Source organism: Salmo trutta, chromosome 12 (genome assembly GCF_901001165.1).
Source record: "Salmo trutta chromosome 12, fSalTru1.1, whole genome shotgun sequence".
Lineage (NCBI taxonomy): Eukaryota > Metazoa > Chordata > Actinopteri > Salmoniformes > Salmonidae > Salmo > Salmo trutta.
Genome location: NC_042968.1, coordinates 82,038,761 through 82,053,506, shown reverse-complemented (window position 1 = coordinate 82,053,506; position 14,746 = coordinate 82,038,761). Strand labels below are relative to the sequence as shown.

General features: G+C 46.5%; 1 protein-coding gene across 4 annotated transcripts; it reads right to left on the bottom strand.

Moving 5' to 3' along the window:
• Positions 1-895: 895 nt before the first annotated feature.
• Positions 896-8,338, bottom strand: LOC115204425 (M-phase inducer phosphatase 1-A). 4 transcript variants are annotated; one of them, XM_029769974.1, is made up of 15 exons: positions 8,228-8,338; positions 7,824-7,940; positions 7,486-7,571; positions 7,025-7,067; positions 6,677-6,710; positions 6,518-6,583; positions 5,676-5,864; positions 5,338-5,421; positions 5,030-5,236; positions 2,688-2,783; positions 2,534-2,596; positions 2,342-2,440; positions 2,096-2,229; positions 1,817-1,928; positions 896-1,710 (listed from the first exon to the last, which is right to left on the bottom strand). In XM_029769974.1, exons 1-15 carry the CDS (start codon positions 8,302-8,304, stop codon positions 1,564-1,566), a joined length of 1,554 nt encoding a protein of 517 aa, XP_029625834.1. In that variant the 5' UTR covers positions 8,305-8,338; the 3' UTR covers positions 896-1,563. The 4 variants fall into 4 exon arrangements, with proteins under 4 accessions (XP_029625834.1, XP_029625835.1, XP_029625836.1 ...); XM_029769975.1 differs by having other exon boundaries at positions 2,688-2,780; XM_029769976.1 differs by having other exon boundaries at positions 5,081-5,236.
• Positions 8,339-14,746: the final 6,408 nt, after the last annotated feature.

Below are 14,746 nucleotides of genomic sequence, written 5' to 3'. Positions count from 1 at the left end.
TTGGATTTCCTCTCACTGTTAGCAGTTGGGCTTTTCAACTGGGCTTCCTGCATATTGTGCTGATGGACAACAACTAATCTCTCCATCACCGCCACGGTAATAATGCCACTTTAATCAAATGGATCATTTCACTTTCCCTACTGTTCCATTCTGGACTGCAGGGCATGTAGACCAGGGATTAAGCAACTCTCAAAATCCACTGGCTCAGTGGAACTCAGCTTGTATATTCCATACATTACACTATGCCAAAAAGTACTATTAGACAGACAGTCATGGTAGCCTACAGGATGATTTTGTTGAGCAGGTGGCTTTTGAAAGCTGCATCTTGAGACCCCCAATTGGACATAAAGGTTGATAACATGTGATTTCTTAATTCACAATCCTTTCCACCAATATCCTCATCTCCCCCCTCAGCATGGCCGTCCTCTCACTGCCTAGCCTGGGACTCGGAGTTGTTGCTGCCAGTGACTTTTGGCAGCAATCAGGGATCGGAGTATGTAGGCAGCCCCATAGGTGGTATTAAAAACCCACAAAAAGTTCTGACTGCCAAAAGGCCCACCACTCCAACAGCCAGCACCCCTTCATTCCTCCTGGGACAGGTCTGAAGTCTGACCCATGGCCATTCCCACCCTATCCGCTTTCAGAAGCCAGATCCCACTTTCTGGGGCCTGTGAAATCCCACAGTTCCGCATTACAGCTGCTGTGCAAAGAAGAGGGGGAGGGGCTTTAACAGAGAGGGGCATAGAGTTAACCCAGCTGTGTGGGGGGAGAAATCACAGCTGCAGCACTGGCAGGGAGGGATCAGGACTCAGCATATTCACACAGGCTCTTCAAAAATACCACTCAAGATTTTTCTCCATTATGTTCTGGTTTCTACAGTCCAGGGACCATTTCATATGATACAACAAAATGTAACTATTTTAATGGGTGTGTTTTTTAATTATACATCATTGTTAATGCAGAAATTAATTTTCAACTACCTGACAATCAAAACATTAAAAACTAAGTTATTTAAAAACATATTCAACCTAAACTCCAAGGTCATTCACCCTGGTTAAAAAAAAGAAAGTGTTATTCAGAACAGTTAGAATAAAATCATGATCCCCAATAATAATAATACAAATATATATCCATGATTGACACTGGAAATAATGCCACCCTTTCTGCTCTACAATGTGGAAATGAAATTAAAGCAATATCAAAAGCTGAAAAATGAAAGCCCTTAACCGGGGGACTCTACTGTAATTAAAAGACAGTGAGATCAGTGGATTACATATCCTGTTCAACTGGCAGGCAGTAATGAATATGCGTGGACAGTGTTGTTATTATTCATGGCCATCCAAAGAAAATAGACAAAACTAGGCAGCAGTGCTCACATATGCACAGTTTCCATGGCAGCATATGAAAAAGGTTATATTTGTAAAGCTGTCAAACAACAAAAAGGCCAATTTGTTATCACACATTCTTTTGACAACGATAATTAAATTGACAATCTTTAGGTCACCGTTTGGACTCAGCTGTCCCTCTGAGTGGCTGTTCTTCTCCCCCCCCAACATGACTGCCTCAGAGTTTGAGTTTGACGAGAGTTTGAATGTGGTGGCGTCTGCGGCGCTCCTCGGCCAAGGCTCTGCTGTGTGTGCGGCACCGCAGAAGCTCCTCTCTGTGGTCCTCGTGGTGCATGGGGCAGTAGGACTGGGGCTCACAGTGCTCCTGACAGACACACAGACAGACAGAGGAGACCAGGGGAGTGTGAAATAAACTGACTACAGCCTAGCCTAACAGACCACAGTCCATTTCTGTATTGTCAGGTTCATACCTGGTGAGAGTGATAGAAGTCTCTGTAGCCACCTTTGAGGACATAGAGCTCAGGGTAGTGCAGGGCTGGGTACTCGTTCATACTGCGGTCCACACTGCGCAGGAGGTGACACCTACAGAGTGAGACGGACACTCGCTCATGAGGAAGGACTTAATCTCAAATGGAATACATGCAGAAAAGCCTAATTTCTGCTGATTTCACTCACACACACACACACACACACACACACACACACACACACACACACACACACACGACTGAAAGGTCTGCATGTCTCACGTTCTGGGTGCTCTTTCGGAGGAGAATTCACAGTGCAGCACTAGCACAAGCCTCTTATCAGGAGAGTGGGCTTTTAGCCTCTGGGATAGCAGTTGATCCACTGCCTTGTCTGTGTTGGGAAGGCTCAGCGCCCCCTGCAGGTGAAGTCAGGGATAACACTAACTCAGAAGAACACAGTACCATCTCCCACATTGAGATAAAAAAAATGTCAGAACTGTCCAGGGACTAATTCTGTTTATCTCTCACCTTAATGTGTCCTCCCTGATACTCATAAGGGTAGCGGCAGTCCACCACGACAAAAGACTCAACCAAACAGCTGAACTTCCCTTCCAGAAGAGCACTCATCTGGGACAATGAGAGAATTGCGATTTTGTTGTTAATATAATTGCTCTTCCTGTAACATGCACTGTTTGGCACGCTACATATCATTGGGCTTACTGTGTCAACCGTGATGTACTTCAAGCCTTGATGTCTCCCTGTCACAGTGGGTAGGGCATGCACCTAAAATGCAACAGTCATTTTAATTCAAAGGACCATGTGATTGTGAAACTGTTTTTAGTGTGGATAACTAGTTGTAGTCTCAATATACTACCTTGCTGAAGTCTCCAATGAGTTCTGCATTGATCCCATCCCCACCCAGCTGTTGCTCCACGTCACACAAAGAGTGGGTCCTCTTATGCAGGTGCTGCTAGTGAGTGGAATACGAGTCAGAAGAGAAACTACCCTCCTCCCCCTCAACCTTCACAACCCTCCCCCCCTCCGTCTAGCTTCACAACCCTCCGTCTAGCTTCACAACCCTCCTTCCCCCCCTACCTTCACAACCACCCTTCTCTCTCCCCTCAACCTTCACAACCCTCCCCCCCTCCGTCTAGCTTCACAACCCTCCCCCCCTCCGTCTATTTTCACAACCCTCCCCCCCTCCATCTAGCTTCACAACCCTCCTTCCCCCCTCTAGCTTCACAACCCTCCTTCCCCCCCTCTAGCTTCACAACCCTCCTTCCCCCTCTAGCTTCACAACCCTCCTTCCCCCCTCTAGCTTCACAACCCTCCTTCCCCCACCTCTAGCTTCACAACCCTCCTTCCCCCCATCTAGCTTCACAACCCTCCTTCCCCCCATCTAGCTTCACAACCCTCCTTCCTCCTCCACAACCCTCTAGCTTCACAACCCTCCTTCCCCCTCTAGCTTCACGACCCTCCCTCCCCCCCTCTAGCGTCACGACCCTCCCTCCCCCCTCCCTCTAGCTTCACGACCCTCCCTCCCCCCTCCCTCTAGCTTCACGACCCTCCCTCCCTCCCCCCTACCTTCACAATCCTCCCCCCCTCTACCTCCACGACCCTCCCCCCTTTACCTCCACGACCCCCCCTCTACCTCCACGACCCTCCTCCCCCCCCTCTACCTCCACGACCCTCCTCCCTCCCCCTCTACCTTCACGACCCTCCTCCCTCCCCCTCTACCTTCACAAACCTCCTCCCTCCCCCTCTACCTTCACAACCCTCCTCCCTCCCCCTCTACCTTCACAACCCTCCTCCCTCCCCCTTCACAACCCTCCTCCCTCCCCCTTCACAACCCTCCTCCCTCCCCCTTTACCTTCACAACCCTCCTCCCTCCCCCTCTACCTTCACAACCCTCCTCCCTCCCCCTCTACCTTCACAACCCTCCTCCCTCCCCCTCTACCTTCACAACCCTCCTCCCTCCCCTCTCTACCTTCACAACCCTCCTCCCTCCCCCTCTACCTTCACAACCCTCCTCTCTCTCCCCACCTTCACAATCCTCCTCTCTCCCTCCCCACCACTGCCTTCACAACCCTCCTCCCTCCCCCTCTACCTTCACAACCCTCCTCCCTCCCCCTCTACCTTCATAACCCTCCTCTCTCCCCCTCTACCTTCACAACCCGCCTCCCTCTACCTTCACAACCCTCCTCCCTCCCTCTACCTTCACAACCCTCCTCCCTCTACCTTCACAACCCTCCTCTCTCCCCCTCTACCTTCACAACCCTCCTCTGTCCCCCTCTACCTTCACAACCCTCCTCTGTCCCCCTCTACCTTCACAGCCCTCCTCCCTCCCCACCACTGCCTTCACAACCCTCCTCTCTCCCCCTCTACCTTCACAACCCTCCTCTCTCCCCCTCTACCTTCACAACCCTCCTCCCTTCACAACCCTCCTCCCTCTACCTTCACAACCCTCCTCCCTCTACCTTCACAACCCTCCTCTCTCCCCCTTCACAACCCTCCTCCCTCCCCCTCTACCTTCACAACCCTCCTCTCTCCCCCTCTATCTTCACAACCCTCCTCTGTCCCCCTCTACCTTCACAACCCTCCTCTGTCCCCCTCTACCTTTACAACCCTCCTCTGTCCCCCTCTACCTTCACAACCCTCCTCCCTCCCCACCACTGCCTTCACAACCCTCCTCCCTCCCCCTCTATAACCCTCCTCTGTCCCCCTCTACTTTCACAACCCACCACTGCCTTCACAACCCTCCTCCCTCCCCCTCTACCTTCACAACCCTCCTCCCTCCCCCTCTACCTTCACAACCCTCCTCCCTCCCCCTCTACCTTCACAACCCTCCTCCCTCCCCCTCTACCTTCACAACCCGCCTCCCTCTACCTTCACAACCCTCCTCTCTCCCCCTCTACCTTCACAACCCTCCTCTCTCCCCCTCTACCTTCACAACCCTCCTCTCTCCCCCTCTACCTTCACAACCCTCCTCTCTCCCCCTCTACCTTCACAACCCTCCTCTCTCCCCCTCTACCTTCACAACCCTCCTCTCTCCCCCTCTACCTTTACAATCCTCCTCTCTCCCTTCCCACCACTGCCTTCACAACCCTCCTCTCTCCCCCTCTACCTTCACAACCCTCCTCTCTCCCTCCCCACCACTGCCTTTACAACCCTCCTCCCCTACTAATATACAGCGTAGCACTCCTGACCCACCCTTACCCTCCTATCATTGTTGATTCCAGCCCCTTGGTCTCCCTCTCCCTGGCCCACCTCCTCTGAGACGGCGGAGAAGGTGCAGTGTCGTTTGAGTGGCCGGGGGTTGGCTGGGGAGGGGGAGGTGGAGGTGCGTTTCAGTGGACGTGCCAACCGCTCTGGCATGGAAGGGGATCGGAAGAGACGGCGTCCCCCCTGGCGACACACTGAAACCTAGTGAAGGTACATGTCCTGTTACTCCTCGCGCCCAAGTAAAGTTCAAATCAACTGCAAGTTTGTGGATGTGAGTGATGATGGGAGAAGAGGAGACTTACAGAGGAGAGATCCACTTCCTGGTTCATGAGGGGCTCAGACAGCAACTGTGCCATGCTACATGACATGGCGACAGCAATAGAACCCTGGGGGAGACAATGGACATGAGGAAAGGGCAGTGGAGATATTCAAAATAAAGAAAGGAGTCATGTTGGAAGACAGAAAAAAACATAAGTAGTAGTAGGGAGCATTAAAGATGTAGCAACCGAGATTGAACTGTTCATTGAATACAGGAGCAGGAGTCACACTGGTGCAGACCTCGCTGCATGAACCGTTCAGTGACATGGATTAACAGAATGGGACAAGAGGTAAAGATGTCAGTCTATGAGATCCAAATCACCTCATCAGCTTCCTGCTCCAGGATTTCCATGAATCCATCTGCATCCCCTGGGGAGTGCTGGGTTCGCGAGAGAGGTGCAGGGAAGATGGGGCTCCAGCGGGCACAGGGCTCACCATCACCTTGGAGCTGGGAGTCTGGAGCAGGCAGCAAACACTCTGGCTTGCCCTGCGCTCTCTGCCCTGGGGCCACCTGAACATTAAAAAAAAAAAACACAGCAGTAATTGTAATTCAGGTGAGAGAGAGAGAGAATGCGTTGAGTAACTCCTCAAAAACACATCCTACATGCAATTCTCTGTTACATGCAACAAGAGGTAGTCTCTAGAAAGACAGGTTGCCTCCCACAATGTTACAGCATAGTGCTGTTGCTCTAGGTCTGGAAGTCACATGGCTATACAAGAGCAAGAGGTGAAGAAAATTGAGCAATCGCATACTGTCATCTAGTGGCCATAATTGAATAAGCCACAAAGGGCACTGAGCTGTTACTAGACACTTTGTTTAACTAGGCAAGTCAGTTAAGAACAAATTCTTACTTACAATGACGGCCTACCGGGGAAGAGTGGGTTAACTGCCTTGTTCAGGGGCAGAATGACAGATTTTTACCTTGTCAGCTCGGGGTTTTGATCCAGCAACCTTTCGGTTACTGGCCCAACGCTCTAACCGCTAGGCTACCTGCCACCCCCTTTATAGATTTCACGAATTTTGTACGGTATATGCCCTTGAGAGCTGCAATCTCTGATGGCACAATTGAAATAGGGTATTGTAGTAGAAGAAACTGGACAGCATTTGCATGTGAATATAAGTTAATCATGCATAACCCTGAATGTGAAAATACATCCACTCACATTCTCCTTGTTACTGAATGGACGTTCACTGGGGTGAAACTTTGGACTGCTACACAGCAACCTGGGCTAAGAGACAGAAGAAAGAGTGTGTTAATTAAACTCACACTGAGATAATCATACAAAACCCAATGGAGAGTAAATCCATAGACTGTTCTTTACCAGGAAGGACTGCAACGTCTTCATGCGACTGTTCCTGGAACAAATGAGAACATTACTTTGGATGATGCAGGTAGCAACACAGTACCACTGTCATCCACAGGGCCCATGGGGAGCAGGTACTCATCCCTCCACAAATGATAACAATCATATTTGTGTTTCCAGAATGTTTGGAGCATGGGGATTGCAATGCCAGGTTTGTGGGTTCAACTCCCGGGGCCACCCATACGTAAAATGTATGCATGCATGACTAAATCACTTTGGATAAAAGTGTCTGCTAAATGGCATATATTATTTTAAACACAGGGTTCAAGTTGGTGTCCTTGAAGGTGAGAGGAATAAGCCTGGTACCTTGGTGCGGGAGAGTCCAAGGCCACTGGAGAAGTAGGCTTGTCTGCAAACCAGCAGGAAATAATGTGCAAATAAAAATGGTGAGGACGGAGTGAAAACAATATGTTGCGATGGCCTCAAAAATGCAATGACAATCAAAGACAAACAAAAGTTTAAAAGCAGTGTCAACTGAAATTAAAAATGGTGCAAAAAGTAGCTGAAAGTGAAAAGCCTCTGCTACAGTACCTACCTAAGTTGGTGGAGAGAATATGCATTGCACACCAGCATAGATAAGATAGTCACACTCTGAACTTCAACCCAGTCAAGAGAAGAGGAGCCTGGTTCCTCCCAAGGTTTATACCTTGGGAGTTTTGCCTTGCCATTGTCACCTCTGATTTCTCTTTGGGGTGTCCCCCTGGGTTGCTTTTTGTTGTTGTTGTTGTGAATGACTATACCTACGGTATGCAAAAAGCATTGCTCACCTTTGTGTGGTGATCCCTGTGCAGCGGCATCGTCTACACTCCCAGTGCTGAGGTTGGACAGGTCCAGACATCTCCGAGGAGTGTCACTGAGTAATGCAGGTGATGTATAAGATAAACATGGGTAAATATAGTAGTATAATGACCATGAGTGCAGTTTATTTCTGCAAGGCATTTTGGACTCTCAATCCTTGTCTAATCTTATTCACAATCCATGTAAACATGGCACATGATCATGGCAGAGTATGAGTGTCCGGTAGCCTTTCCCTCGAGTGTCAGATAGCCACCCACACATGAAATCAGTTAGCCAACTAATGTAGTTCGAGGATAATAGCTTTTACCCTGTGTGAAAGGCGCGGAGTCCCGTAAAGCAGTTGGCGAGTTCTGACATTGGGGAGGCATGGTAGTCCGGTGAGTGAGGGCCAGGCATAGATAAACTGCAACGATCCATCGGTAGGCTACGTGGGAGGGGGGAAACACATGATGTTGTTAGCTAAATATTTTCGTTAGAGCAGGAGCAGACCTACATCAGTTAAACGTAGATAGATACTGAGTGATGTAGTTAGCTACCGTTAGCTAGCTACTGTAGATTTTTTATGTTGTTGTCTAGCTATTTAGCTAGCTAGCTAGAGATTATTAGCGCGCTACTATAGCTTACTCATCATGACACATAATTATTACATAAGACGTTAGTTATGTTATCTAACCAAAAACGATACATAATATATTTAGCTAAATAACTTACGATTCAACAATATCCGTAGCTAAAGAGAGTAGACAAATGGATTTTAAATGGGTCGCCAAAGAAACAACCAATGGCATGGCATCAAACGTCACTTCCGTGTTGCCGACTCATCGATTTGTCAGTGAAAATCACTCATCAAATCAAAAATGTGTCCAAAAAAAGTTTTACAATGTACTGTTATAAGCTAATGGTAAAAATATGCATAGGCTATTTCAGGCAGTGCTGTCCAATCTCTAAAATGTGCAGTCTTGTGTTAGAGACTGTCACAAAAGAAGCAATAGACTCTCATTCTATATTGAACCAAAATATAAATGCAACATGTAAAGTGTTGGTCCCATGTTTCATGAGCTGAAATAAAATAACCCGGAAATGTTCCATATGCACAACAACAAAAAGCTTATTTCTCTCAAATTTTGCAAACAAATTTGTTTACATCCCTGTTAGTGAGCATTTCTCCTTTGCCAAGATAATCCATCCACCTGACAGGTGTGGCATATCAAGAAGCTGATTAACCAGCATGATCATTACTCAGGTGCACCTTGTGCCCGGGACAATAAAAGGCCACTCTAAAATGTGCAGTTTTATCCCACAACACAATGCCCCAGATGTCTCAAGTTTCGAGGGAGCATGCAGACTGCAGGAATGTACACCAGAGCTGTTACCAGAGCTGTTACCAGAGATTTGAATGTTCATTAACTACCATAAGCAGCCTCCAATGTCATTTTAGAGAATTCGGCAGTACGTCTAAACGGCCTCACAACCGCAGACCACGTGTAACCACGCCAGCCCAGTACCTCCACATCCGACTTCTTCACCTAATCGTCTGAGACCAGCCACCCGGACAGCTGTTGAAACTGTGGGTTTGCACAACCGAAGAATTTCTGCACAAACTGTCAGAAACCGTCTCAGGGAAGAACATCTGCGTTATCATCTTCCTCACCAGAGTCTTGACCTGACTGCAATTCGGCATTGTAACCGACTTCAGTGGGCAAATGCTCACCTTCGATGGCTACTGGCATGCTGGAGAAGTGTGCTCTTCATGGATGAATCCTGGTTGCATTTTATTGATGGCAATTTGAATGCACAGAGATATCGTGAGAAGATCCTGAGGCCCATTGTCCTGACATTTATCTGCCGCCATCACCTCATGTTTCAGCATGATAATGCCTGGCCCCATGTCACAAGGATCTGTACACAATTCCTGGAAGCTGAAAATGTCCCAGTTCTTCCATGGCCTGCATACTCACCAGACATGTCACCCATTGAGCATGTTTGGGATGCTCTGAATCAGCGTGTTCCAGTTCCCACCAATATCCAGCAACTTCCCACAGCCAAAAGGAGTGGGACACCATTCCACAGGCCACAATCAACAGCCTGATCAACTCTATGTGAAGGAGATGTGTCGCGCTGCATAAGTCAAATGGCGGTCACACCAGATAAGAACTGGTTTTCTGATCCACGCCCCTACCATTTTTTAAGGTATCTGTGACCAACAGATGCATATCTGTAATCTCAGTCATGTGAAATCCATAGATTAGAGGCTAATTAATTTATTTCAATTGATTGATTTCCTTATATGAACTGTAACTCAGTAAAATCTTTGAAATTGTTGCATGTTGCATTTATATTTTTGTTCAGTGTAATTCTGTGGGTAGAAGTCTCTACGTGAAGGATGAGCAACTTTGATGGGGGTGGGGGCCACAAACAATCCTACATATTTTGCCATGCGGTGTAGAGAAAATGTTGCCATTTATAAGCTACAGTGTAGTGTTCTGCAATTCCGCACATTTTTCCACATTTGCCATCAAAAGGGGGGCACGGGCCACCAGTCGCACACCCCTGCTCTAAACTCTATCAGGAAGGAAAGGTTCAGGTAGGGCTACAGTCTGGTCCTCAAATCAAATGAAATTGTATTTGTTAAATATTTCATAAACAACAGGTGTAGACTAACAGTGAAATGCTGACTTACGGGTCCTTTTTCAACAATGTAGAGTTAAAGATTTAAAAAAATAATTGAAATAATGACACAAGGAATAAATACACAGTGAATAACGAATAACAATGACAAGTAAAAAAATAACATGACTATATACAGGGAGTACCAGTACAGAGTTGATGTACAGGGGTATGAGGTAATAACATGGCTATGTACAGGGAGTACCAGTACAGAGTTGATGTACAGGGGTACGAGGTAATAACATGGCTATGTACAGGGAGTACCAGTACAGAGTCGATGTGCAGGGGTACGAGGTAATAACATGGCTATGTACAGGGAGTACCAGTACAGAGTCGATGTGCAGGGGTACGAGGTAATAACATGGCTATGTACAGGGAGTACCAGTACAGAGTCGATGTGCAGGGGTACGAGGTAATAACATGGCTATGTACAGGGAGTACCAGTACAGAGTTGATGTACAAGGGTATGAGGTAATAACATGGCTATGTACAGGGAGTACCAGTACAGAGTTGATGTACAGGGGTACGAGGTAATAACATGGCTATGTACAGGGAGTACCAGTACAGAGTTGATGTACAGGGGTACGAGGTAATAACATGGCTATGTACAGGGAGTACCAGTACAGAGTTGATGTACAGGGGTACGAGGTAATAACATGGCTATGTACAGGGAGTACCAGTACAGAGTTGATGTACAGGGGTACGAGGTAATAACATGGCTATGTACAGGGAGTACCAGTACAGAGTCGATGTGCAGGGGTACGAGGTAATAACATGGCTATGTACAGGGAGTACCAGTACAGAGTTGATGTACAGGGGTACGAGGTAATAACATGGCTATGTACAGGGAGTACCAGTACAGAGTCGATGTGCAGGGGTACGAGGTAATAACATGGCTATGTACAGGGAGTACCAGTACAGAGTCAATGTGCAGGGGTACGAGGTAATAACATGGCTATGTACAGGGAGTACCAGTATAGAGTTGATGTACAGGGGTATGAGGTAATTGAGGTAGCTATGTACATATAGGTAGGGTTAAAGTTACTCGGCAACAGGATAGATAAGACAGTGGCAGTAGGTAGTCATTTGATTAGCTATTTAGCAGTCTTGTTTAGCAGTCTTATGGCTTGGGGGTAGAAGCTGTTCAGGGTCCTGTTGGTTACAGACTTGATGCACTGGTACTGCTTGCTGTGCGTTATCAGAGACAAGAGTCTATGGCTTGGGTAGCTGGAATCTTTGACCATTTGTTTAGGCCTTCTTCTGACACCACCTGGCATAGAGGTCCTGGATGGCAGGGAGCTCGGCCACAGTGATGTACTGGGCCTTACTCACCACCCTCTGTAGTGGCTTGCAGTAGCCATACCAAGCGGTGATGCAGCTAGTCAAGATGATCTCAGTGGTGCAGCTGTAGAACTTTTTGAAGATTTGAGGGCCCATGCCAAATCTTTTCAGCCTCTTGAGGGGGAAGAGACGCTGTCGTGCCCTCTTCACAACTGTGTGGGTGTGTGCGGACCATGTTAATTCCTTATTTATGTGGACACCGAGGAACTTGAAGCTCTCTACTTGCGCCACTACAGCCCCATCGATGTGGATGGGGATGTGCTCGCCCCTCCGTTTTGTGTAATCCACAATCAGCTCCTTTGTCTTGCTGACGTTGAGGGAGAGGTTGTTGTCCTGGCCTCCTCCCTATAGGCTGTCTCATCATCATCATCTGTGATTAGTCCTACCACCGTTGTGTGGTCAGCAAACATGATTATGCATTATGGGTGGGTCTTAGGGGGCCTTGTCTGCCCTACCGTACCTTCTTGCCCATCCAAATAAAATATTGATCATTTATTTGACCGCGCCAACAGAAAGACGCATCAATCTTAGTTTAAGTATCCGACTGAGCGAAACAGCGCCCCTCTGTCTCAGTATGTGTAGACCATATCTGGCCACAACAAATCAGTTGAATGAGCCGTTGATTTCCATAGGCGGGCACGTTTTTCACTTTGTTTGTTGTTGATGGGTGTTATAGTAAAGACCAGGCAGCTCGTGAATTTCAAGTTTGGAGAAGCTTACAATTTATCCTACCATTTCTAACGATCTGAGTGCCAGTTATGATTATTTGTATATATGCATTTTCATGGAACAACTTAATTTCAATAATACAATTTACATTTCTCAAAATCATTGTCACGTGGTTAATAATAAAAATCTGAAGTAAATTATAAAAATCTCTAAATTAAAATTAATCTAAGGCAAGAGCACCAACCTCTGCCATATGGACACATTGATACACTGTGATCCATCTTCAACTAAAGCCTAAAGCTGACAAATAAAAACAGTAGAAAATACCCTGATGAAAATTCTGTCTCTTTCAGTCACATTCATCGCTCTACTCCACCTGTCTGACTTCCTTTCTCTCTTTCTTGACTTGAGCTATTGCTAGTGAAGTGCAACATTGTTTTAAATCATCAACTGGGTCCAGCCTGAATTTGTCACTGTAGCGAACTTGCAACATTGTATCAACTAGCCTATTCCCGGCACTCTGAGTTTCCCACACCAGTAAGCTCAGGACAGCTGTTTTTTTTTAGGAAGTTTTCTCTGGACATATGGAATCATCAGATCAATATATTTTGCTCTTTCACACCGAGGCTTGGTGTTGGAAAGATTTTTCAAATACTGAGGAACTATCATTGCCAATGGATGTAAAAAACAAACAGACTTTGTTGATTTACTGTGTGAGGTGAAGAAAAAATTATTGAGAAGCTCATCTTATTAGTGGTGGACGTGGGGAGTTATGACAACCAGAAATCAGACATTGCCTCATACTAGTACATGGGAGTATGGCTAGACGGTACAGTGTCCTTCTCTCAGCTCATATCAAAGCTGCAGGCTAAGGTTAAATCTAGACTTGGTTTCCTCTATCGTAATTGCTCCTCTTTCACCCCAGGGGCCAAACTAACCCTGATTCAAATGACCATCCTACTCATGCTAGATTACGGAGACGTAATTTATAGATCGGCAGGTAAGGGTGCTCTCGAGTGGCAAGATATTCTTTGCCATTCGGCTATCAGATTTGCCACCAATGCTCCTTATAGGACACATCACTCCACTCTATACTGGTCATCTCTGTTTACCCATCGCAAGACCCACTGGTTGATGCTTATTTATAAAATGATCTTAGGCCTCACTCTCCCCTATCTGAGATACCTACTGCAGCCTTCATCCTCTACATACAACACCCGTTCTGCCAGTCGCATTCTGTTAAAGATCTCCAAAGCACAAACATCCCTGGGTCACTCCTCTTTTCAGTTTGCTGCAGCTAGCAACTGGAACGAGCTGCAAAAAACACTCAAACTGGACAGTTTTATCTCTTCATTCAAAGACTCAATCATGAACACGCTTACTGACACTTGTGGCTGCTTCGCGTGATGTATTGTTGTCTCTACCTTCTTGCCCTTTGTGCTGTTGTCTGTGCCCAATAGTGTGTGTACCATGTTTTGTGCTGCTACCATGTTGTGCACCTGCCATGTTGTGTTGCTACCGTGTTGTTGTCATGTGTTGCTGCCGTGCTGTGTTGTTGTCTTAGGTCTCTCTTTATGTAGTGTTGTGGTGTGTCTCTTGTCATGATGTGTGTTTTGTCCTTTTTTCTTCTTTTTTTTATCCCAGCCCCGGTCCCAGCAGATGGCCTTTGCCGTTTGGTAGGCCTTCATTGTAAATAAGAATTTGTTTTGAATAAATAGTTAATTAAGAATCACATCTTAAAAAATGGGCACTTTCCTACTTTTGTATGCAGCATGCCTACTTCTGTGTGTGCTCAGGCGAACACACTCCCTCAACATTATTAGGACAGAGAAACCAGACATTGTAAAAGCATCAGAGCAAGGGAAACGGTGCCCCTCTGTCTCAGTATGTTTAGACAATGTATCTGATGCTGTCTGGACCAAAAGAGTCAGAATTGGAAAAGATAGTTAGCGGGTGCACAGTGCACTGTCAGGATGCTGGATTGCCCTAAAATAAATGGATGTTTCGCCAAAATTATATAATTACTCCTGTCTAAATAAAATCATTCAAAATACTTCACCAGGTAGGATGACTTAGCCAACACTCCCGACCTCGATAATCACCAAACCTCGTTGGGAAAGACCAAAATATCAGGAGTGCATTATAACTGCAGTATGCTGCAATTTTTTTACTGCAGTAATTTTGATATGACTCTGTCCAAAATACCACAGTCAACTGCAGTTAGTGCACTTTTACTGCAGTTTCAAAACTAGCTTTTTTGTACGGGATATATCCAGTGGAAACGTCATAAAAAACACATGTCTGTCCTGAGCTCACTGACACAGGAGACTCTGAGCGCCCGGAATAGGCTAGTTGAAAAAAATGTCAAATTTGCTAGCGACAGCTTCCAGCGAACCCAGTGAATATTTATTACAATGTTGCACTTCACTAGCAATAGCTCAAGTTAAGACAGATAGAAAGGGAAGTAGACAGGCAGAGTCGAGAGATGAATGTGATTGAAAGAACCATAATATTTTCTACTGTTTTTATTTGTTTGCTTTAGGCCTATGTATT